We start from the raw sequence: 25,127 nt of genomic DNA, 5'->3' as shown, positions 1-25,127 counted from the left end.
GAAGAAAAAAAATCATTTAAGATTGTTATAAGCTTATCTTGCAGAGAGCAATTATTAACTTTTGTCTAGATGCATTCACCAGGGTCCATAGGCGGAGGGTCTGGGACCCAACTTGACGGGGCGATGGGTGGGGACACGGGGTCCTGGTGGTCACCGGAGGACGGCCCAGACTCGTGGCGGCCGAGACCTGCTGCTCTAAGAGACCTCCGCATCATCTCCCTTAGACGGAGCCTGTCGGCAACGCACAGCAGGATGGGTTGAATTCATTTTTAAAGCATGAAGTTGCTCTTCACTTGTTTATTCTGTTCCAATACTGATTTAGCGGTAGCGTACCCTCTGCTACTGGAGGAGCCAGTCCTGTTGCCAGAGCTGTTGCTCGACACCACAGAGATGGCGTTGGCGATGGCCTCCACAGCAGACAGGCGCTCTGCAAATGTGTTTCTCTCCGACCTTTCGGCTTCTGAAGGACAAAACGGCTTCGTCAGTCACATGTGCAGGAAACGTCCGCAGGAAGAAATGGATTTTAAAGTGACGGGAGCAGATTTTAGCCTTCAATAGCGTTAAAAGATTGCCGTTCCAAGATAAAATATTGCACATTAAAATGGAAAACCAGAGTCTGGAATGTGAAAAAGGTTAACCTTCTTCCTCTTTGGTCTCTTTGTTGCTAACAGGGAAGCAGACGGAGACGGCGGCGTGAAAAATGTTGCGGTTTCCGTCGCAGCGATGGCCCAGCAGCGCCCCGAGGCCCTGGCCGCCCTCATCCAGGAGGAAGGCCTGCTCCAGGTTCATCAGGTACTGCCGGCACGCCTCGTAGTCGCAGCGCAGGACGTGCTGCATCAGCGTCTGTTTCTGCAAGAATTATTAAACAATTCATCTGATTAATCGTGATTGTTCGTTTGTTGAAAATATCATTAACTGGAGACTCACCAGAGACGTAATTAAGCCAAAACTATAAAGATGTATATGTACATATACATATGTATGTATCTTGCATTTGAGATATAAAACAACACCTTTGTAAATATTAGTGCTGCCACTAATGATTATTTTACTTACCAATGAATCTATAGATTATTCTGACAATCAGATAAAAAAATTGGCACATTCTGCAGTTGCATTTTTTATACAATATTAGAAGTACAATAAAAGACGCAAATGAACGAATAATTCTTTTTTTAAATATGAAAATTATATAGATATTTTTTATTTTCCTTTTTACACAATTTGAACCATGTGAAGCAAAAACTGCAACCCAAGAAGTTCTGGGTTGAACATATTTACAAAGTTTTTTGTATTTTAAATACAAAATATACAATTTACCCAGAACTCCTTAAGGGGCATAGTTTTAGCTTCCCCCGATTCAAATTCTGAAAAATCTTCTACTAACCACCTTTTGCTATCCAATCGGTTTTTCCCAGAAAAAAAAAATTTGATTATTCAAGGCAGATATTTACCTCGACAGCCATAATAATGATAGCAGCTTTCTTTTTAATGGTGGAGTTAGATGGCAGGTTGACCAGAGAGTGCACCCCCATTCCCAGGCTGTTTATAGGAGGCAGGTCCAACCAATCAGGGTCCCGGATTCCCCCCATGCAGTCTTTAGCCATGGGATAGATTGTGCCATTCCCGTCCCGGAGGATGATGGGAGACTCCTGGGGAGGACAAAAATGGCAAAAGCATTTGTAGTCAACTGCTGAAGACTTGCAGAAAGGTAAGCAATAGTTCATGCAGTGTGAAAAACTCTCGTAAAAGCCAAAATTTGCTAAAAAGCTAAAACTAGCTAAAATACTAATGATAGCATCGAGGATACCACTAGCATGCTGGGTTACAGTAACATATTCCATGCAATGTAAAAAAAAAACAACAACAAAAAAACACACAACTCATGTAAAACCTAAAATTTGAAAAGGACAGAAATGTTCCCCTATTCCTTCTGATAAAAACGGTGGGTGAATGAAATCCATACTTTTTATGGTTCCTGAGATATCAACATTTGTTTGGAGGCATCGTTTAGCACGGTGACTAAAAAAATATATATGTCACATGCAGTACGAAAAAAGCAAAGTGAAAAGCTCAAATTATTCCCAGGTGTTAAACAGCATAAAAGCTGTTAAACTGCCCAACTTCAAAATGGCCGCTGCCTTGTTTCCTCCATGACAGCCCTGAAACTGGATGATTCATTGCAATTAATAGGCAGGACCTGAAACATCCACTGTGAAACTCAACGGACATTTTATATTGCAATTCTCAATTCTGCCACAGAATGGAGCGGTTTCCCCCATTTCTATGAAAAAATTCATAAAAAGCTGAATGTTATAAAAAGTATGAGGGTTATGAACCCCAAGAGATATAGTCGGCATTAAGAGAGCAAGCTGAATAGTATAAGAGTTGAATGGTGAAAATAGCACAAAGTATGCAGGAGAAGAAGCACGGCGAAATTTACGGAGCAACCAGAAAAGTGGAACCAGAAAAGTGTGAATGCATTTCCTTCAGTCAATACAATTGACTGAAGGAAAAGCTGCAGCTGTTCAGGAGGTCACCTTACCTGCCCTGCAGTGAAGATGGCCACGTTGCACTCGCTCTGGCCCAGGAAGGCCAGGTTGCTTGTAGGAAAGTTATTCTCCTGCTCAGCTTTGCCAGTGGCCAGGTCAAAGATGCAGTACCTTACCCAGTTACCGGTCTTCAGAACTGCATGGACTCCTGCAAGACAACGAAAGGGGTCAATACTGTCCCAAAATATTATTATGATTCATCCAATTTCCGCAACATAAGCAGACTTGACCAACCTTTGGAGTCAACATTTACAGCCAGGATTACGGCCTTCTCTGGGATGCAGAGCTTTTTAGGCGTTCGCTGAAAGCAATCGGGAACCTTCGGGGTTCCACCGGTTTTGACCACCTGAAAGTTAAAGCATCAACATATACCTGATGTTGGAAAGCTGGAGATAAAACACAAACAAAAAAACGTTAAAACAGTAGAAGTGAAGCGTCTACCTGCAGTTCATCTATCCTGAGGAGCCTGCAGTCCTGTAACAGTGAGGATGGATCCGAGTCTGGAGGAGGAGCGCTGCTTTGGTTTGTCATGCTACTTGATGTTCCGGGGAACTTCACAGCAACGTACGCACCATCAACCTTCAGCACCTGGGTTGTGATGAGAAGACGGCACACTTGGAATCAAAGATGATTAGGAAAAGCTTGATTTATGATGATTTCAACGCAAGTTCTCAATGTGTAACATTTATTTTCTATGTTATGCATGAGTTTCTTTGCTTAGAATGAAAAATAAGCAACAGTTGCCATTAAAACAACACAATAAAATACGTAAATAGAAATTTTAAGTGACTATTTTCCAATGGCAATTGAAATGGAATCAATACTGATTAATCCTTTGCATGTTTGGTCTTCAACAGCATCTGGTTCATTAAACAACCTGCCATCAGTTAGTTCTACAGTCATTACAGGTTATCTAATGCGAAATAAAACAAAAACAGAAATGGATTTAATTTTCTATAAACCTGAAAAGATCAATAAAAAGTTTTACACAGAGGTTTATTTGTCATTAATGCAGCAGGGTTGCTCCAATCGATCAGTCGATTGATCTGATCTTCTTAGTTTTGGCCGATCGGCTGATAGTTGGATATGAAACCAATCTCATCCATCGATCTCATCTACACCCGCTATGGTCTGAATATGAACCACCGAAGGCGTATTGTGACCTTTAGCAATTGACAGTTTTTTAAAAATAAATAAAAATAACAATAATATGAATGTAAAAATCTGTAATTTATATTACAGGCTTTTTAATAAAATGATAAAATACTGGTGATCAGTGAGAATATTTAATCAGAGCACCCCTATGCTGAAGTATTTCAGTTCATCTTAATTTCATTACCGACCACCTGAATTTGCATAAAAAAACAAAAGGCACTTTAAGTTTTTCTTTGTCCACCTAGTCTATATTGTCGCAAGTCTTGTTCAGAAATAAATCCAAACTCAATCTATTACTGGACTATTAATGTGCTTTTAAATGTACACAAACAGCAAATGAACGCACATCATTCTGGAGCAGTTTCCAATAGGGCTCCATGAAATCCCGGCTCACTAAACCTCCAGCTGTCAGACACACCCACCTTCCCAACGGGAACGTTTTTTACGTCTTCCACAAACACCACCTCCCTGAGAGGCCACTGCTCCTCGTTCACCTTCTCTTCCTCCTTAGGAGCTGGGGTCGAACGTCTGCGCTCTGAAAACGACACACAGGGTGAACTTTAACCAATTTCCTCCAAAGCACATTTGAAATGAATACTTAATTGCGCATATTAAATATCTGGCACTCCTCCATCCCCTACGTATTCCCTCCTGCTGCCTTTGGCTGTCAGGGAAATTCTCAAGTCCCTGTGACTCCCTCACTGCACAGTTACCAGTATGTAGATAATTAAGTTTCAAAGACGTGTCACTGCAAAAACGTCCAAATTATTGTTTCTACTATGGCATTCCCGTGGTTGATAAGATATGCATCTAAATACTAGGCTAATAATTTGTTTGATTTTCAATGCACAGATAGAAAAAATACATATTTAACAGAAGGATTTAAACCCTTTCATCATGATGCATCTAGATTTATTGATCCTGGGGTAAAAGTGTGTGTTGGTACAACAAGAAAGCATGAGTCATTAATTGGTAAATCAAAACAATAATCTTTAAGATTAAGATTATTCCATTTTAAGATTTGTCAAGTGTCTGCTGAGACATTTCAGTGAGCTGCAAAAAGATTTTTCTATGTTATGAACGATAAAAACTATAATCAACTTTCGACTTCCTGATTTATAACTTGTAAAACATTTAACGCCGTCGTGAACCAGCACAAGTATCTACGGAAAAGGACTAGGACCAATGGGGAAAAAAATTTAAAAGATAAGAATTCTAACTTTTTTTCCCCTCAGAATTCTGACTTCTTTCTCAGAATTTCTTCCTCAAAGTCCCAGAATTCCTTTTACTTTTTTCCTCAGAATTGTAAGAAAAATAAAATAAATGATTTTTTCCTCAGAATTCTGACTTTTGATCTCAAAAGATTCAAGTCAGAATTTTTTTTTTTCCCCCCCATTTGCACTAATCCTCTTCAGTAAGTATCACTGCAGTGACAGTGAGGTGTTGTGCCTTGGCTCTGGGACCGAGGCACAACACGGCTCGTTCTCAGTAACACTGTAAGGTTCTATAAGTTAACAGATAAAGCCTATGCTGTTAGAAAGTAGGCCAGGCAGGAAGTTGAAATACTTTTCCCACCGGTTTTAGAGCTCTTCAACCAATCAGACAAGTCCAAACATAAAGCAAGCAGAGACCTTCACAATAACCACTTGTCCCCATCTCAAGACTGGAATATAAGTTTATTTTTGTTTTATAGATACCTCCACCATCTTCCACTCAATCTTATTGTTTAATGATCTTTAAAATTTGATAAATATTATTAAAACCTAATATTTTTAAGTAATTAGTTTTTCACAATATTGCAAAAGCAGAATTTATGCAAGATCGATAAATGCTTGCATTTTTTGCATGCTAATGCAGAATTGTGGTTGTATTGCAAATTTTCAACAGAAATGGTCAAAAACATGGCCTTTAAGTGACTGTTAACTCCAACCTGCAGGTGGCAGTATTCCATCTTTCTACTACAGTTCTGTTACAGCCTTACTATTGTCAAGTTATAGTGCGTGTTCGATATGGAGCGCAACAGGACACACATTTTTTTATTCCTTTTATAAAAATGGAATAAATATTTATTCCTTAAAAAAATTTTAAGCCGAGGTGTAAAGCAAATGCTGCTTTCAATAAATATTTCCTCTTTTGTAAATTTCATGAATTCCCCATACCTGCTCCTCACAGCTTCTACAGAATCAATCTTATGCAGCTAATAAATGGGTGAAATTGCAAAGAGTTTTAAAATAAAATCCCTAATTACATCCATTAAAAAAATTAAATGCCATTTAAATAAGAATATAAAAAAAAAAACAGATGGCCAACTTTGAAAAATTAATTATCACACTCAAGAGCTTGCCATATGTTCCTTATGATAAGATGCTGTAAAAAAAAAAAAAAAAAAAAAAAAAGAAGGAAGAACAAGGCAGGCAAATATACTGTGAGTTGGCCACATTTGCTTCACAGGAACACATTCAGCAGAGAAAGTTGCTGATAAAAGCCTGTGCACCATCTGCTTCAAAGTCAAAGGACTAATGAGAGCGCGCAGCGAGAGAGAAACTGGTGGCGTGCCCGGGAGATAGCGCAGCCGAGACTCGTGAGTTGTTCAAAGAGCGAATAGTTTATGGGTTGAGATAGCATGAGTGGAGACATACTGTAGGGCAGTGAGGCACTGCTAGCAATGGAAGAGGTATCACTACAGGTGGATGCAGGGGATGGAGGAGGACCCATCTCAGTCTTCACCAGCTCAGGCTTACTTTCCATCCTGCGGTGGAAGAAAACACGGACAAGTTTTAGCCCTGGCTTTAGCGTTACAACAATAAAACTTTACCAATTAACTGAGTGATATTTTTAAGGAAGGGACTGACTTGATTTCCTGGGTCTTTGTGGTCTTCTCCATGTTTTTGAGGCTCTCCGGTGAGCGCAGCTGGAACCTGCAGCTGTCGTTCATGTTCCAGACAGACTCCAACAGGACGCCCACTTTGGGGATTCCGGCACTGACAGAAAAGGCCACTGCACCGGCATGGTAGAGGGGATTATTCCTCAAACACACCTAGGAGAAGGCAGCCATTGGATTGTCAGCACAATGGGAGGGTGTTTTCAGATGAAGATGGAGCAAATTTGAAAAATAATCACAAGGATCCCCCTCCCCTACCTGCGTTCCCACAGTGATGTTGGGTATTGAGGAGATGCCAGCACTGGACTTTGGCTTTTTGTTCTTGGCTCTCGCTTTCTCAAGCATTTTCTTCCTTTGACTAAAAGGCACAACACCCCTGCAGAAAGATGAAAATTATTTAGGTTCTAGCAAAATGTGAAAAAGGTTACAGAGAATGACTGCTGTTCAAGCATAATGTGCTTTTTGGAAAAATAGTAAATGAACTCAATTTAAACATCACTTTTCTGGTCAGAGTGGCCAATCAAAACCTTTACACCAGATCAAAGGTCTGCAACTTTTCAAAATTCCCTTAACCAATACATTTTTGAGATTTTTTGCTTCGAGAATACAATCATGTACCAGTTTCAAAAGCTTCTTTTATAGTTACTTTATCACAGTAATAAAGCTATAAGCCCATTTTTACTCTCAAATAAACCTGCAAATGTCACGTGACTTTTTTGAAAAAAGACAAATTATAATTTTAGATAAATATCTGTTGTAGAAAATATATTGTCATTTTTAAAGATTCGCCTTTTTAAATTATTAGTAAAATTTAAAATATGAGCAAAAAATGGGATAGATTATTTTTGTGGGATGGAAAATTATACAAAAGTTGCTTTTTAAAAAAAAAAAAAAAAAAGCACATATTCTAATCTAATGGCAAGAAACATTTATGTAAAGCATTTTACTATTATGCTAAGCGACATTTTCTGTGGAAATTCAATGCAAATATTGGAGAAATAAACTGAAAAAACTATTAAAAACCTAAGATTATATATTTAAATTTAAAAACAACAGAAACTAAATATATCTAAATTTATATATCTTGGAAACTAAAATAAATGAAAAAATATTAAAGAAATTTTTTTTTTCCCTATATCTCTAGAAACAAATCAATAATTTTTAATTTAAAAAACTTGAGTTTGTTATATCTAAATTTAGAAATAAAACTAAAGCACCATTAATAAAAAATAAATCAGTAAAACAAACACATGAATTTTGCCCATGTCTGTAACTAACACAGAATAATTATGATCCACAAAACAGACAGAAAATAATAAAAGAGAAAAAAGGAGAAAAGGTGACTCTCTCACCACCAGTAGAGGCTGTTCTCCATCTGTGCACATGTGTAAAGTGCACATGAGTGCAGCGACACCATGCGTTCCCCCTGCAGCTCTGGGAAAGACTGGGCACTGTGCTCCAGCTTAGAGGCCACTGTGCTTAGTGTGTCATCCACCCAGGTGGCCACCTTTGGAAAAATAAAGCACACACACAGTGTGAATATGTAATGAACAATGTATTAAATGTGCACTCTACACTTTTAGGGCAAATCTACCTTGTTGCTCTCTGTTGCTACAGTAGCTCTGATGCTATTAGCAGCCAGTAACGTGATCTTCTCATTAACCAGGCCCAGGAAGGAAACACGAGGGTGGTGAATGGAGGGATTCTGATGTGACAGATGAGAGGTTAAAAACAAGTTTAGCACAAAAATCCATTAGAGTCACATTTTATATAGTATTTATTTTTAAAGTGTCTTTCATGCAGGTGGTCATCATCCACCTGTGCATTCCTGTATGGTTCAGGCTCGCTCCACTTCCACTGATAAAGCTCTCCTTTGGAGCTCACCGCCACCAGCTCTGAGAACAACGCTCCAATGCTCACAAACTTCACACCGTCCTGGAAGGAAAATGAGAGGTGAAGGGAAATAAGGGCTCATAAACTGAAAGTTTATTTGAGCTAAGCTGACCATTTGAACAGAATACAAAAAAAAAGAAGCTCCACTCAGTTTGAACTTCTGTCCAGGGGAGGACTGAACATCTGGAGTACAGACTGATGCACATACTGTCCATAACTAGGCTATCATAATAAAAGCATATTAAATATCATTTTTATCAACCACGACAACCCATTGGCTGATTTTATTGACGGACATTGGGCTTATCCAATGAAATTCCTCAGTCCTCCTTGTCCCCGCCCCTCCCCTCTAAGGTTACAAGTAGCACCATTTCAGCTAACCGGAGTACGAGAAAAGTGAGCGGATACGAGACGGGTCAGAAAAACTACGACAACAAAAGCTAAAAAGCACATAAGACCATTCAGAAAAACGTGTCAAACTAACCAATTTGTTAATTACCAGACAAACTTTACTTGCTGGAGAGTTAAGAATAAATCGTATATTTTATACAATTTGCTTGTACTGGTGGTGTTTGTAATCAAAAGAAGAAAAAAAACTGTGGCTGGTGAAATGTCTGAGTGGCCGGTGAAAAACTGATTAATCTATCAATTATTCTGATGATTAATTGATTAACTGAATTTTAAAAATTGGTACACTCAAACATTTTTTACAGACAAAGAATGTTTTTTCTTATCTTAACTCCAACATGTTCTTTCAGCAAGTGGCCTTTATTGAGTCTGTACAGTTCCAGGTAATAATTAAGCAGTTACTAAAATAGATAACTTCAATAATCAATTCATCATGACTAAGCCAATTAATCGTTTCAGCTCTAGACATTATTAATGTAATAATCAATAGATTAGGTTAATTAAGCAGCAACTATGTAGTAATTGTGGCTCTTCCATTTCAAGTAAAACCCATTTGATCAATTTACACATTTTTGTTTTAATGTTATTGTTAAAACGGTGATAGCGTTGTTCCATTTTCTCTTTGGTTCTAGAAAAGTTTTTTCAAATACACAGTCGGCAGAAACGGGTTGTTGAGAGAGGAAGGTGAACTGCTGTTGGCACCGCGAGGCTCTAGAACTCAGGGGAACACGGAGCAGCTCAGATCTAATGCAACTAACTCAAACAACAATCACATGTCAATGCAGCGAGCAGCGTGAAGATCACAAATGAGATACGTGTCATTTCAGCCCATGGAGCTGCAGATGATGTTAAAGGAAACTTCAGCTCTCATCATTTATTCAGTTAAATGAGACATTCAAACATTCACAATCATTGTTTTATTGACAGTCAAAAACAAAACTTCCACCCAACATGAGTAGATCTTTTGCTTGAGATCAATTCAGAGGATGAAGAAATAAATAAAAGCATTATTTTCCCTATAGGACTTTAAAACAGAAAATCACTGACAAATCTGTAACGATGTGGGGTTCTACTCTGATGTAACATTTTGGTCTTAAACTCAGTGATGTGTCGGCAGAACTACAATCTGATCGGCTTCGTGTGACTTTGGTTGTTTGTTGGTTCCTGGTGACACATCCACAGGTGACTGGCTTCAGCCAGGACTTCTTAATTTTTTTGTAGGGCTAAAATCATTACTTGGATTAATGAGATAAATCATGATTAATCAATTAGTTGACGATTTAGTCATCAATTAATTTAGTAATCGATTAATCGTTTATGTTCAGAACTCCCAAGTAGGAAAGTTCTAGCTTCACCTGGTTCAAACTTTCGTTTTCTTTTTTCTTTTTAAAGTCTTCAATTACACACCTTTTGCTCTCTGATTAATTATAAAAAAAATAATAATGATAATCAACAGATAAGCTCTACAATGTAATGATTTCAAGTCAGGCAGAAAGGGCTGAACTTTTCACATTATTTTAGAAGTATTTGTTTTAACTGCAGATGCATTCATTGCTGTAGTGTAGGAAACTACATGTTTTTAAATAAGAAAATTGTTTTTTTCTTATTTAACAAAGAAATTGACTTGTTTATTTGCATTTTTATGTATTTTAAATGTCGTACAAAATAGGTTTAAGTGGTTAAATGAAAAATCAGCAAAGATTACCCTTTTTTTTTTTTAACCGATTAATCGTCAGAATAAAAGACTACTAAAATAATCATTTACCTACTTTCTTGTAAAATTTTGATCAAGCTTAAACATATGTATATACTGTATATGTATAAGACTGTCAAGAAACATTGCTTGGAGTGTTCTTCAATATCACTGAGTAAAAGTCAGAAAAGGTGGATACAACACGGGCGATAAATCAGAAGTTTAAAACGGAGTTTTAAATTGTGTTAACAGAATCTGCTTCATGAGCAAGAAATCCTCATCACAAACAGTTGAGCATCTTTATTTTTAAAAGCACTCTTTGATTTTAGTCCTACCTTGTCAGGCCACCACTGCAGCTCCTCTCCCAGCGAGACGGGGCTCTGGACGGGGATGCTCTTCTTGTCGAGGCTGGGCTCGCCCTCGCGGCTCGTCGAACCCCGCTCCGTGTCAAACGACGCCCCGTCGAGCCACCGGCGCTCTCGCAACCTCAGCACAGACTCACGCTCGCGCAACAGCTCTGAGTCACGCTCTAAGGGAAGAAGGAGAACTGGTATGCAATAAGGTCACACCAGTGGGATAGAAGTAAGCCACTCTCTGGGAAAGACCCGTCGAAAAAAATAAAATAAAATAAAGTTTTTAATAATAGAGAGAAATACTGCTTAGAATCAATGTAGTGCAAATCAATCAGTTGCAATCATGGAAGGATTGACCGGGAAATCGAAAATATACGAAGGGTGAGTCACTCTGCACGCTCGTGTGTTAAAGAGTGAGCTAACAGGAAGTGAGGAGAAGGAGAGAAAGAACAAAAGAAAGCATGCATATGGATTGAAAGTGGGTTTTTTTGTTTTTTTTTTAAGGAAAAAAATAAACTGTCTAATAGGGTCCCCGTTAAGACATGTGGGCCTGGCGGGCCTTTCTCAGAGAGCTCATAGTATTTACTACAGCCATGCAGCACACAACACCAAACATGTAGCATTTATATTCACCGTAACAAACTGAATCAAGAAAAATATGCAAACAAACATTCAGGCAAGTTTGCTTTGTAGTATTTGGTAGACATGTTCCTATCAGAATGTAAACCATACTTTTAACACCTTCTTGCCTTGGGCAGCAGCTAATAATCACTATTAGAATGAGAGAGTCTGTAAGACAGAAGTTTACTAATACTTAAAAACAAAGAAATGATCTGAAGTTCATATTTTAAATTGCCTTCAGTATCTCACCTGCATTTAGCACTGGAGTTACAGATATTCATCTTAGAAAATCTAGACCTTATGCCAAGGCTAATTGAAAAAAGAAGTCAACATTTTCAAAACCAGCATGTTTCCTAAAAAAATAATAATAATAAAAAAAGACATTGCAGCTTTGCTGTACGACTCTCTGTCTTAAAAAACCTTGCTCATTCTGGCTTTCTTGCAGCCTGAGTGAATAATAGAAATGTCACGACGCCACAGAAAATACAGCTTTCTTCTAAATGGCTTCCTATTTCTCCGACTAGAGTTTTAACCTCCTTTTTAACTAACTGTGTCTTCCTCAGTCTATAACCACATCCGCACTGAAGATTGTTAGGTATGCTACATTCACTGATTGGAAAAGGATCGGACATGAGAGATTCCTACCACCTGATCAAGACCAAACAACCTGAAAATTGTCAAATTCAAATTTTTCAATGCATCTCAGTTAATCAGCAACGTTACACATCACACCTATATTTTCCAAACACCTGCAAAACACGAGGGTTTCATTTTGACGTAGGATGGGGAAAAAATCTGCTTATCATTTTGGATTTTGAAGCCACCCCAACAGAAACCAGCCATCACCAGTGCTGCCACCAAAGCCTTCCTGTGATTAGTCATTAGTGAGATGCTGCGTTACCTCTGGAGGATCCCAGCCGTGACAGCGAGGAGCGTCTGAAAGACGGGTAGCCAAAGTAGCTGATGTCCTCGGAGAACATGGCGTCGGCGTCGATGATGACGCTGGGATGAGCCGAGTGGATGTCCGCGTCCAACAGGGACATCAAGTCTTCTGCGTGGAAAAAAACAAGAAAAAGATCCGTGTGTAAAGATAACTGTAAAACTAGCAGCATTTCAATCATTATAACTAAATGAGGTGAAGTACGGGATGCTTTGCACAGGTCTCACCATGTTCCTATGAGCAGTAATAATGGAATGTTACAAATAGGGCAACAAACAATTATTTTAATAATCAATTGTTTTGACAATTAGTTGGATAAAAAAATTGCCACAATCTGCTGATTTGTCATTTTACCACTTAAGCCTTGTTTATGCAATATTAGAAATACTTTAAAAGATGCAAATAAATGATTCAATTCCGTTTATAAACAAATGTTTTCCTAAAATGCAAAGACATACCATTCCTTTAGCAACATTGAACCAGGTGAAGCTAAAACTTTAAGACTAGAAAAGCTTTGGCAAAAATAAAAGTAAATTAAATTGTTCTTGATTAATTTAATCATTACTAATCAAATTATTCACAATAATCAAATTAATCAAAATTAATCTTGATTAATCAAGATTACATTGATCATAATTAATCACGATTAGTTACAAATGCATTTCTGATGCTGAGGAATAATTGGCCGAATGTGTTCCCACCTCCTGGGAGATAGGACTCGCTGGCCGTGTCGTCTCCATCATCTCCATCTTCGTCGTCGCGACTCAGCAAGTTGTTGACAGCGAGGTTGACGTCAAGGTTAGTCCGTTGGAGCTCCCTGATGATGACGCTTCTTGACTTCCCCTGTAGGACAACCTGGGCCTAGAGGAAAGCACTGGTTTATTACAAAATGTGCATAGTTAATTCAAATAAAACACATTGCTAAAGAAACAACCATACCTGGGTAATGAGCTCTTCTGGAATGACTGATGCTGGGATGACCGGCTGTGGCTGGCTGCCTAGAAGCCCAGAGCCACGGTCCCTCCCCGTGCGGATCACTCTGGTCTGGCGGCGGGAATCTCGAGCCGCCGTTGATGACCTGCCTGACGTATTCCCACCTCCGCCGCCTCCTCCTCCGCTCCCTCCTCCTCCACCTCCACTTCCGCCACTGCTACCGCCTCCTGCTCCGCCACCGCCTCCTGCTCCTCCTCCGCTCCCACCTCCTCCGCTGCCTCCGTTCACCCCGGAGCTCCAGCGACTCCTGTTATACACACAGCAGGAAACGGTCAGAAACAGCAGCCAGAAACTTGGAGCAGATGCAAATCACACATTGGGCTACAACAGCATTACATCCACATTCGTGTTGCTTTTTTTTTTTTTTAGATGAGCAAAATCGAGTAAGAACAAATGTACGCCTTTTATTTTAAATAGGAAGCAATAAAATAAAGCTCTACTACAACCCAAAAATAAAAAATAAAATGGTATTAGTAATCAATTATTCTATTGATTATTCTGACAATCAGATTTTTATTTATTTTTTTTATAAACCTCCGGTCTCATTCTGAGCTCAAGGATTTTGCCTGTTAGATGAGGACAGTGACATATGGGGCTGCAACTAATAAAAGAGTCTATTGATTAATCTGATTTTTAGAAAATTGGCACATTCTGCAGCTTTTTCATTTAACCACCTCAGCCTTTGTTACACAACATAGAAATATATTAGAAGATGCAAATAAGAAAATAATGAAAATTCATTTTTTAAATAAGAAAATATTATTGCTTAAAATACAATAACAGCATTCTTTTAGTGCATATTTCATCATTTGTAGCAAAAGGATGCATCAGCTGATCAGTTCATCATTTTTTGATTAATAATTTGACCTCAGAAGGTGGTAGTAGATTTTTTAACAAAATTTGAAACCGGTGAAGCAAAAACTGCAACTTAAGGAGTCTTATATGGAGCTCTTTTAAGTTCTATCCAGACAGACAGAGGATTTTTATTTAGTTAGTTTTTATCTTAAATGCAAAATGTGTATATTTGTCTAAAGTTTTGGTTTAAATACAGCTCTGATTGCCTTGTTCTTCCAGTAAACAGCAAATTTTAGTCTATGTATTTCCCACGTTTAGTTGTTCATTAAATTAGTTGCAGATTATTTCAATGGTCGATTAATCAGACTAATTCGATTCACCGTTTTAGCCCTAGAGCATATTTATTATGATGGTTCAAATAACGAGTTGCTTGCATTTTAACGAGGTAAAGTTTAGAAGGTAATTCTGAATTCTGTGCAGAAACAAACATACCAGGAGGATAACCAAAATATTGAGGAAGGAAATTGTCATCTATAATTTAGAAAAAAAGAAAAGTATTTATTAGCAGGTTGTTATTATTATTGGGACACATTTCTCAATTCCGCCTCCCTGTGCGGAGTGTAGAGCACCGAAGCTGACAGAAAACACACCCCTAACCCGCTGCTGTCCTCCAAGCACCAGCCTTTCACAGGACCATATGTCTGCCAGCCCTGCCAGAACTTACCCAAGGGTGTTGCCTGCCAGTCTGCCCAGTGTGTCAGAACCAGACAGGAACCAGGGTGGATCACTGGTCCTGCCTGGCCTGGAGCTCCTTCCTGTCCCTGAACCACTGCTCAACTTTGAACTGGAAACAAAAGATGGGAGATGAGTTACAAACCTACAGCAGTCCCAGAAGGACCGATAAAAGGTGGTTTTGTGTTTTTTATTATTATATATTTTCTTTGCAGTCCTGGGTCAGCTGACGGTACGTTTAGCCCAGGATTAATTTTATTACTCTGAAAAACAGGAGGGGTATTTTTGGAGACCAGCATGGCAACACCCTTGGGAATCAGAATTGTCTGCAACTCGTTCCTCTTTCAAGACTTTTCTTTTGTAAAAAGTTCTTGGGTTTTGGGGCTGCGACTGCTTTCTCCTATTTTATGATGGATCATAATCTGCTTCAATCACTTGCTCTAAAAAACATTAATTCTCTACATTTTGTTTTGTAGTAGCAAGAAGACTAAATTGCTAATTAAACAAAAAAATAATAATTTTTAAACTACCTGACAATCTATAGAATATGAGTAAAGAATCAAATTAGACAGAGAAAAAGCACTTTTGTACTAGATTTTAAGATCCTGACTGTATTTATGAAACTTTTATAAAAGATATTAAATTACGGAAGAAATCAGGCAGCCCAACCTGCCAAAGACACCCAGTCATATTTTGTCCTTCCCCCTTTCCCACAAGACCACAAGCATGCAACACAGAAAGGCTGTGACAGTTTAAAACCAACTAATTCAAAAGAAATAACCAATAAATATTCTGTTGGCAGGACATCAGTAGCAGACATTCAGCCAAATGCATAACCAGTCAACCCTAAAGACAGCAGCTAGTAAAAAAATAATAATTCAAAAGCTTCAAGAGAAGAAAATATTTCAAAATAAAAAACACTCTCAGGTAGAAGCCTGAGTTGAGTCCGAAAACAGTTGAAATATAACCGTGTTTGTTTTAGTGCACAAATAGAAAAGCTTAACATTGTTTAAAAAGATGCTAACAGATAGCTTTAACACACAGCTCCAAATGGAATGGCTATTTATCTGCTAGATGGAAATCATCCTAGCAAAGAGGTTTAATTCTACAACAGAAACTAATAAATTAACATATTGAAGAAACGTGAAATTATAATTATATATATTATATATCCATATAATCGTCTCCAGGATAGAACCTAACAAAGTCTCTCACCCATCACCGCCATCCGGTTTGCTGAGCTCCAGGCGATCGGGCTGAACAGCGAAGCTGATTCTGCAAACCCGTCCATCCTAAAACACATTCAGGACTCTCAGTGCTGCACACTTAAAGCTGTAAAGGTCACTCACTTAAAACATTTACCGACATTTATCAAGCATTTACTGCGTCTCATGCAGAAGGCATTTAAACAGTCTTCTTCTAGTCCAACTAGTGAACAGTACAAGACGTTACTTAAACACATTTGCAAAGCTCAATTGAAACCACAATCCAAATATTTGCCAAATGCCAATGGGAAGTCTGTCTTCTAAGCTTACCTCCAGGAGAAAACCAGCGTGGTTCGGACCAACAACACACTGCTTTAGGGTGGCCTGCTCCAGCAGACTAAGATGTGGGTGACTGCAATGAAAACAAAACAATTAAGAATCAAAGGAATAATGTTCCCTATCCAAAACTATTTAAAGTAAGCAAATAGTATCAGTTTAAATAGGGATGTATCGATCTGCTTTTTCATTTCCAATACCGATATGTGAGGTTTAGTATCTGTAGAAACCAATCTGATGCAGAAAAACAGCTGAATTAATTCAAAACGCTTAAAAAAAAGACATAAATTTGTAATTCAGTAAAAAAAAAAGAAGAAGAAAAAAAAAAAAAAAGGTTTCAAATGGTACTGAATTAAGTTTCGTACTCTGTACCAGAACAGTAAACTAAAGTGCACCAAATAGTTTCACAATACCTTGGTCAAACATGGGGAAAAAAATACAACTTTAATTTGTGCAGTCAGTGTAATTAGAAGCATAACAGCCAAGGTAAAAAAAAATAATAAATAAAGGTTGGCCATTTTGGTCAAACATAAAAAAATAAACTGCACCAAACCTTTTAAATGGTTTACAAAGTGCAATTAGGAATTCTAGATATATTGTATTAAATAATAAAACATGACGTCGCTCAGAGCACAAGACATACAATTAGAGTGAACAGATACAGATACTATCAAATTTTTGCATCTCTAAATTGAAATTTGACTCAACTCACCTGTTGTAGCTGTATTTATTGAGTTTCTCTGAGACTTCCCGAAGCCTGGGCGGAATACACAAAATATATCAACACAAAGCAAACAATTAAAAATAATAATGATAAAAATGTTCAGAAAATAAATGAGACTAAAAAAAAGTAGTCGTCCTTCCTTGGAGTTTGGCAAATGTGTGCAATTCTTTAGTCATATCCTGATCTACCACATTGTTTTACCAGCTGCAGGCTGACGAAGGGCTCAGCTGACATGTTTATGTTTTTATTAAAGAACTGGAAGCCAATAGCTGCTCTTCTTTCTGCAGTTAAACCCACTGCACTCCGCTCTACCCAGGATAACAGGCCATGGCTTTCTTTACCATCTTGTCCTGAGAAATATTCCTCCCCCCCTTTTATTTTTCTACACTTCCTGTCAGCTTTATGAACTTCAAATTGTCCGGAGAGTTGTTAGGAGATCCATGAAGACTTTTAGGAGCTTCGCTGTTGGGTGATCTCTCACTCATTATCCCCTAATAAATCGAAAGTATCTCAATCTCTCTTCTTAGGCACCAGAGAAGCAATGGACCAGTAAAAATAAACCATTTTCTATGACAGAGACAACATATAAATAGCAGAGTATTAAAAGGACACACTAGAATAATAACTGACAGGGAAATGTGATTCTGAAGATCAAGTATGTAAAAGGAGTGACTGCTTCACTCTTCGCTTTTATTAACGTTTAGACATTCTTGCGCTGGAATGTTTACACTTTCCGCTACGGACGGGTTTTGAGGAATGTTATTTGAGGAGTTTATAACTTCTGTCTCAATTTCGTTTTCACCTCAAAATTCCATATGGAAATATTTTAATCTGCACGGTACATGAAGAAAATCTCTTGACATTTTATACACACACACATTCAGGTAGAACTACCCTGGTGGCAATGGTGCATATAAACTTTTTCCTAATCATTTTAGCATTTAAACAAACAATGTATTTTTATCTTAAAATTTGAAGCATTCCCACACAAGACATTTGTTTTTCTTTGGGGCTTTTTTTTTTTTGGTCATGCTGTTATAATTTTGTTCGTTTCCCAGACGATTTTTTTCCAGGTTTAAAAATCTGTACTCCGCCATCTTTAGTTTCACTGATTTGAAAAACAACAACAATTGTCCGGGGTTCAGCCTTCAAAACAGGTGGAAGTCCACATCAGACAGCTGACTTTACAAAATAAGAGCACAGTTGTGATGCTTAAAAAGCAAAAAATATGTATATAAAATATATACATAAAAATTTTTTGTTAACCATTATTATTATCGTCATCTCTAGCAGCTGAAATCCAAATTTAGGATTTCTAAATTTGCCGTGGTGGATGGATGCCCACATCAACTCCGATCAAGTTCAACAAGATTCAAATGCTAACAGAGAGTAACAGAAACATAATTATGAAAAACGCTGTATGGAAAATATTGGCAAAATACAACTGATTTCATCATGCGAAGTTCAACATTACTAAGACACTTATAAAACTAAAGTTCTAGTCTGTGGAAATAAGCAGTAAATCAATTTATTGCATGATGAAATAAAACAAGCCCAATGCTTTCCATTTGTAGGATTTTATTGGTTTTCTTTTTTTCTACCAAAAACTGGATGATAAAAGTCTTGACAAGATTTCTGGTCTCAACTACCCCTTTTTTACGAAGGACGGTTGTGTTAGCAGAGACTTCAAGATTCATTTTATTTGTTGTTTTGATTATTTATTTTGGATACTTAAAACATCTTCCGGTTCCAGTGTTAAATGTTCATTAGAATTTAAAGTTTATTGAATTTTAAGAATGTGTTCTTCCATTATTATGCAATTACTATTACATTACTTGGAAATGGTCTCGAAACAACATTATCGTTTACAGAAATAACTTGTGGGACAATTTATCACCCATGTAAAATTTGTTATGTCAGACCCATGTAGCACCAACACAGGACTCAGATTACAAGAGGCAGATTATGATGCTGGATTGTTACGTTTTTCTTTCAGAAAGCAGACAGAAATGACAAAAAAGTTTCTTTATCACAATTTTAAGTGTTTTCTGAAAGAAGCTCGCAACCAAAATTATCAAGGGAAAAAAATCCTTGGAAAACACAACGGCCCGTTTCTATAAAGACTCAACAGATTCCCTGGTTTTGACCGTCCTTTCCTTTCACTCTGAGGTCGAGGTGACTTGTGCTTGTTGCAGCTCTGCATGAAGCAGCCTTCAGAGAACAACAGCTTAGTTCACTCACTTCCTCCAAAGCAACAAACACGAAGTACATATCAGCTTTTCACAGGTTGGATTCGAGTTTCTGTTGCGGGGGGATAAAAATACAAAGTGTCACGGTTAAACATGCAGCTCCTAACAAAGTGCAAACCAAACCGAGTCAAATCTGCCTTGGAATTTTTAAGTCGTGGTTTTGCTCCCCAAAGCAAATATGAAAAGCTAACATTTTCTGTTTCATATGAGACTCCAGAGCATGTTGGGTTGAGTAATATTAGGAAATCTTCCAGTGGGGATAATATTGGCAAATATTGCAATATCAGTTGTTAATACGAGTCTGTTTTCATTTCCTCTTGTTCTCATCTGAGCTTCCATCCCTCTGTGACCTTTTAACGTTTCGGGCAATGTCGTTAGAGTCCGGTGTGAGCATCTGCTGCGGTGAGACTGTCCAACTGGCTAAATATTACATTAGCATGAAAAATTCATGTTCATTACAAGTGGAATATATTAGCCAACATTCAATGCACCCTGAGCAGTCCTAACTTCCTATGTTATCTGTGGCGAGGTCGTTACTAAAACGAAACAACGGAAACTGAGAAAACATTTGTTGTTAACTGACATAAATAAAAACAGTAGCTGATGGGGAAAAACTAGAACCAACTGGAACTATATTGTCCATTTGTAAAACGAGCTAAAACATACTGAAGCTGCAGATGTAACAAAAATAAAACTAAATTTCATTTGTAACACTGGGTTACAAAAGAATATTTTTTGGAAGTTGTCTGTTTTTTTTTCCAACTGAACTAGGAATATTTTTGCAGCGCCGAATCCAAAACTGCCGTCCATTTTTCTCAATCAGGTCAGGTTTTTATTCTAAGTTGATGTAGAGAAATCCCATCTTCTGACTAAATTGATGACATTTTTGTGATATTATCAGTTAATTTCCATTAATGTTTCCCATCCAAAAAAGGTTTTAGGAGAAAAAAAATTGTTTTCTAACAGAGTTTTATTAATTAAAATGTTACAAACTTGAATCTCTCCTCCTGCTCATCGCTCATTGATCCCAGATTCTCAGGAACTTGATCCATTTGTGGAAACAAGTCCTGCATTTTGATGCTCGTGTTGCTCCATAGTTCAGAAAGTTGACCTGATTGAGCAAAACCAATGTGATTTTTGGATTCAGCTCATCAAAATGACCCTAAGACAGCTGAAAAAACCCAGACAAGTTTTTTGTCTGTTGACCAGTGTACGGTAATGAAAAACCCAAAACTATTATAACTTTGTTGTGTAGTCATGGCAATAAGACAGAAGAAATATTTCATTTTTTAGCCACAATGTTCAGTAAGATAGAAAAAGGAAATGTAAACATCATCACCATCAAGACCTCCAACTTCGATAACGTCACAACATCTCGTCTTCCGCTTCAAAACTTTTCAATTGAAGGACAAACAAGTGTTGATCTGTTTAGGGTCATTTGGAATCTAAGAGTATTAAGGAAATTATATTTACTGCTCCGTTCATAACCAGGATTACATGGATGTTTGGGTTTTTTTTAAACATCCACCCAAATGTTTGACCAGTTCTTTTCAGGTGAGTCACAACAATCCTCCTAATCTTCCTGGAAGGCAGCTTTACTCAGTCAGTCATCTCAGACACACCAAAACGCTTCATTGGATGAAAGGCAGAACTTGTGTTTTACTTCAGTTTTACTTGTAAACTTGCACTTCTTTTAAATGAATCCACACAAATGTTACGATACTTCAGTCGTGCGGGAAGCAGGTTTTCGAAGAACGTTACTCAAAACTACGTCAGTAGGCAGCAAATTAAAAGCAGATTTATGCTTTCAAATTACAAGCTGTGTGTTAGTATTCATTTCTTATGCCGTAAGTAAAATTAAATTATTAAAAGGAAGTTTTTCCTCTCAAAGTAATGCGTACAATGAGCATGCATCAGCCCAAATTACTGCAGGGATCCAGGAGCAAACGGCTCAAATCAGTCATCATTGTAAATGGCACATTAACTGTACAGGATGGAAAAAGACAATTATTATAATGTTTGTCCAATGCAATCGCAGTTTAATGTGATTATCACAGAGTTTTTCAGTAAACTCTGAAAAGACTCCAAAACAGTCACAGCTATATTTTCACAAACTGGTCTGACGAGGTCATCAATAAAAGCAGCAGCGTTTGTTTTATAATATAATCAATTGCAATTATTGTGAACCGTTCAGGCGTACAGCTGCAAGTCTGGCTGCAACTTCTTTCTTTCTTTCCTTTTTTTAAACAACCAGTTTGTTTGTGTGTTTCTACTATATACACTTATTTATTTGCACTTCCTTCTAGAGTTTATATTTTGGACATTTCTGGCACAATGACAATAAAGAAATTCTGATTTCAAACCTTTCTTCTCTGTAATGGCATTTTTGTATTAGAGAATGATTTTTTTTTTTTTGTGGGATTGTGACTGCAGAAGAGAGCGAGGTAAAAATTAAAAGATTACCGGTAATTAATTTTTTAATTCTGCAAATAGAGGCTATTTGGCAGATCCTGCCAACTTAATCTATTAACGGCAATTTATATGACCAGAGATGCTTGTGAACGCCTCTCAATCCTGATCAGCTGACCTCTCATCCACACCAGAAGTTGGAACATAGGAATTAAACGCAGCTTATGAAGCAGTATTTATTGAAACCACATGGTAAAGTAAAAAATTAACTAAAAAAATTAAAAAAAAACACCAGTCTGAAGAGAACCGAGTCAGGAATAACGTTTATAAATTCAGTGGAAAATAAATCAGCTGTGAGCGCAGCGGCAAACTGACCTACTTAAAACTTCAGGATGAGTGACTTTTTTTTTTTTCTTTCTTTTTTGAGATGAGAGACAGTCTGCTTCTTTTATCCCGACACCAATCTCACATTTTATTCTTGTTGAACTGTTTTTATGCTTTTAGATTTGGAATGAAACAGAAACTCTGGAGTTTTGATTGGTTCCCCGTGAGCCACCCCCCAAGCTCCTCATGAAAACAGCTTCTTTCCTCCGACCCAGTGGAGAACCACCAACTTGGTACACACTGGAACCGGATTGGAAAATTCCATATAGCAAGCTGCAGCATCTATGTCATCAAAATCTATAAAACGTGAAGGCGGTACAGGGCAGGAAGCCCCCCAAACGGTGCGTCCACGCAGTCTTCTGCAATAAAGATATTGTGATTACACTTCGATGTATCCAGCTCCACCTTCTGCAACAGGGACACTAAAAACAAAACAGCAGCGTGTCAAAAAAAAAAAAAAAAAAAAAAGACATCTGGCTGAGGAAGTCGGACCAGATGTTTACAGCAAACGGCTCAACTGGACCAATCCCTTCTTATTTCAGATGGAGGCCCACCTACTTGATTTGACAACCGGAAGTTCAGCGATAGCTATGAGAAAGACTGGAGGAGTGAGGAGGAGGGGGTGATTTCTTAACAGCACATGGTGACAGACACGAGGGATGGAACTGCCATGCCCTCTTTAGGAAACCAGTGGTCCATGTCACCAATGTCACCAATACACTTCTGTGGCTGTTCTCACCAAAGATTGCTCCGGCAGAGTAAACTGATCTTTCCTGTCAGACTGAAACCCAGTTAAAATGCAAAACTCTGCTTTAATCTAGCCTTTAATCTCAAGGTCAATGTGTTAACATAACATTTTTAAAAAAGCAAAACGGTGACTTCTCACCTCTTTGTCTCTAAGTGGAACAGCTCATTAATCAGTTCGATCTCGAAGGATAGTATAAATAGAGCCAACATAAATCACATGTTGAGTCGAACTACACCGAGTTCACCCAAATTCTAGGATCGCTTTAACGCCAATACTACTGATTCATGACGTTGTTTTTTTTGTTTTACATATGTAAAAAACAAACTAGTAAGAGTCAGAGGACAGAATATGTAACAGCACCGTGTTATTGAGGAACTTCGCCTTTAAAACGAAGCCGGTATTTAAAATAAATGTGACTCGACTGTGTGCTCAGATATCATTTTTAAAACGCAGTTTGAAACCCTGGGCTCTACATCGTTATAAAGTCGATAGGATTCATGTAAATGTAATGTTGCTAGCTCTGCTTCGCCGCAGATTTTAGATATGCATCTCAGTGCGCAACGTTAGCAACAAAAGATGAAGTAATTTTTCCTCAAATATTAGTGAGAAAATGTGCAACTAAGTTACAAGATGAGAACAAAAAAATGAACCAAAGACTCTGAAGTAAGAATATTTGCCTTTGTTATGCGCGTGGCTGAGAAAACCTAGCCAGCTAGCATTCGTGGCTAACTAACAGTTAGCAGGCGTTAGCTGCTTCATTGATCATAATAATCCCCCGAACGCCTGCAAAACAAATTAATACTCATGCCCCAAGTGGATACACGTAATTTATGCCAAAAGCGTGGACATTTTAAAAATGGTTGTGTTAAAAGTCCAACATTTCCCCCCCTCTTGCCCCCATCCCCCAACCCGCATTGTCTATCTCAACTTTGAGTGCGAGCCAATCCGTCCAAAGAACCAAGAAACGTCCTGCTAGCGTTTCACAGCTAGCAGCTAGCTAACGAGGACTGCTCAAAATGCCGGGCCTTCTATCATCCCAAAGGGCTCACATTTGAATCGCTCAAACCCAAAAGCAAACACATGACAGTATCAACACCGGCGGCGAACACAACGCAGAGTGCACTTTAACGCAACCAGCCCATAAAGAGTGACTTAATTTGTTCTTGTTCGTGTACTGCAACAAAATACCTGTCATTGAGCTGATCCTCGGTCCCCGGCAACGGGTGAACAACGAAGTGAATAGATGTCATGGAGTCAGTCCAAAATCACACACAGATGCGTGAACGGCGTGGAAACTGTTATTCCTTCGAATGCTGTGCGTGTGTGCGTTCATAGGAATCGTTTAATTGCGAAAAACCAAGAGTTTGGATCCCTGCCTCCTCACCCACATGCCGCCATCTTAACTCTACCGAGCTTCTTCTGTTAGTGTTGATAAGTGCACATGCAGCCGCTCCGCTGCTTGGAGCTCCAGCACAAACAGGAAATGTGTTCAATTTGGATCGGAGTAGCCTCGAAAATTGCCACAGGAGCAATTCTGCAGAAAGGAACACCGTCGAGCTTCAAAGCGTTGGTTCTAACCAAGGCGTAGACTTCGTCTTAGTTCATATGCATTTAGTTCTCGATGGTATGTAAGGGCTAAACTGCCGTCAGTACATTAAAAAAAAGAGTAGTTCAAAGACAGTGGTCAGTTATGTTATTAGTTTTTTCTCTTGAATAGACAAAACAGTAAAATAAAGACAATATCCCCGACACATACAGTCAAACGAAGAGACTACATCGAACATTTGTTATAAACCGCATTAGTATAGTGGTAGTACTTTGCAAACTAATCATGGCTGATTATATTAAGGCTTTTTAATATAATGCTAGCTTCCTTTCATACAGTTTTCTCCTTTAGGGTAAAAAAAAAAGGATATACTTGACGGAAATTTAGAAAAGCATAACATGTAACACAAGCAGTTACAGTTTCTTAATAGATAATATCAGCATAAATATTATGAAATGTGTTGTATTTGCAAAGCATCTTGTAGGTAGAAGAGCCTAGGCAATTCAGGTA

General features: G+C 38.1%; 1 protein-coding gene across 7 annotated transcripts in view; it reads right to left on the bottom strand.

Annotated features, from left to right (window-relative positions):
- ubr5 (ubiquitin protein ligase E3 component n-recognin 5) overlaps window positions 1-24,661 on the bottom strand; it is a 49,020-nt gene extending 24,359 nt beyond the window's left edge. For 4 of the 7 annotated variants that reach the window (XM_023331262.1, XM_023331263.1, XM_023331265.1 and 1 more), the window contains exons 1-23: window positions 24,260-24,661; window positions 17,270-17,314; window positions 16,552-16,633; window positions 16,232-16,308; window positions 15,009-15,128; window positions 13,436-13,736; window positions 13,198-13,357; window positions 12,458-12,607; window positions 10,918-11,129; window positions 8,407-8,523; window positions 8,183-8,293; window positions 7,941-8,095; window positions 6,847-6,964; window positions 6,560-6,744; window positions 6,347-6,456; window positions 4,130-4,242; window positions 2,994-3,140; window positions 2,787-2,898; window positions 2,546-2,700; window positions 1,455-1,652; window positions 639-849; window positions 334-460; window positions 80-231 (exon numbers count right to left, since the gene is read on the bottom strand). In XM_023331262.1, coding sequence (XP_023187030.1) covers window positions 80-231; window positions 334-460; window positions 639-849; window positions 1,455-1,652; window positions 2,546-2,700; window positions 2,787-2,898; window positions 2,994-3,140; window positions 4,130-4,242; window positions 6,347-6,456; window positions 6,560-6,744; window positions 6,847-6,964; window positions 7,941-8,095; window positions 8,183-8,293; window positions 8,407-8,523; window positions 10,918-11,129; window positions 12,458-12,607; window positions 13,198-13,357; window positions 13,436-13,736; window positions 15,009-15,128; window positions 16,232-16,308; window positions 16,552-16,633; window positions 17,270-17,314; window positions 24,260-24,321 — 3,220 coding nt within the window. In that variant the 5' untranslated portion in view covers window positions 24,322-24,661. The remainder of the gene's footprint in view (window positions 1-79; window positions 232-333; window positions 461-638; window positions 850-1,454; window positions 1,653-2,545; window positions 2,701-2,786; window positions 2,899-2,993; window positions 3,141-4,129; window positions 4,243-6,346; window positions 6,457-6,559; window positions 6,745-6,846; window positions 6,965-7,940; window positions 8,096-8,182; window positions 8,294-8,406; window positions 8,524-10,917; window positions 11,130-12,457; window positions 12,608-13,197; window positions 13,358-13,435; window positions 13,737-15,008; window positions 15,129-16,231; window positions 16,309-16,551; window positions 16,634-17,269; window positions 17,315-24,259) is intronic. The other 3 variants (XM_023331267.1, XM_023331264.1, XM_023331268.1) reach the window with 3 other exon arrangements.
- Between the last annotated feature and the right edge of the window lie 466 nt (window positions 24,662-25,127).

This window comes from Xiphophorus maculatus, chromosome 3 (genome assembly GCF_002775205.1).
Source record: "Xiphophorus maculatus strain JP 163 A chromosome 3, X_maculatus-5.0-male, whole genome shotgun sequence".
Classification (NCBI taxonomy): domain Eukaryota; kingdom Metazoa; phylum Chordata; class Actinopteri; order Cyprinodontiformes; family Poeciliidae; genus Xiphophorus; species Xiphophorus maculatus.
Note: the sequence above shows the minus strand (reverse complement) of the source record. Positions and strands in the feature narration are given on the sequence as shown.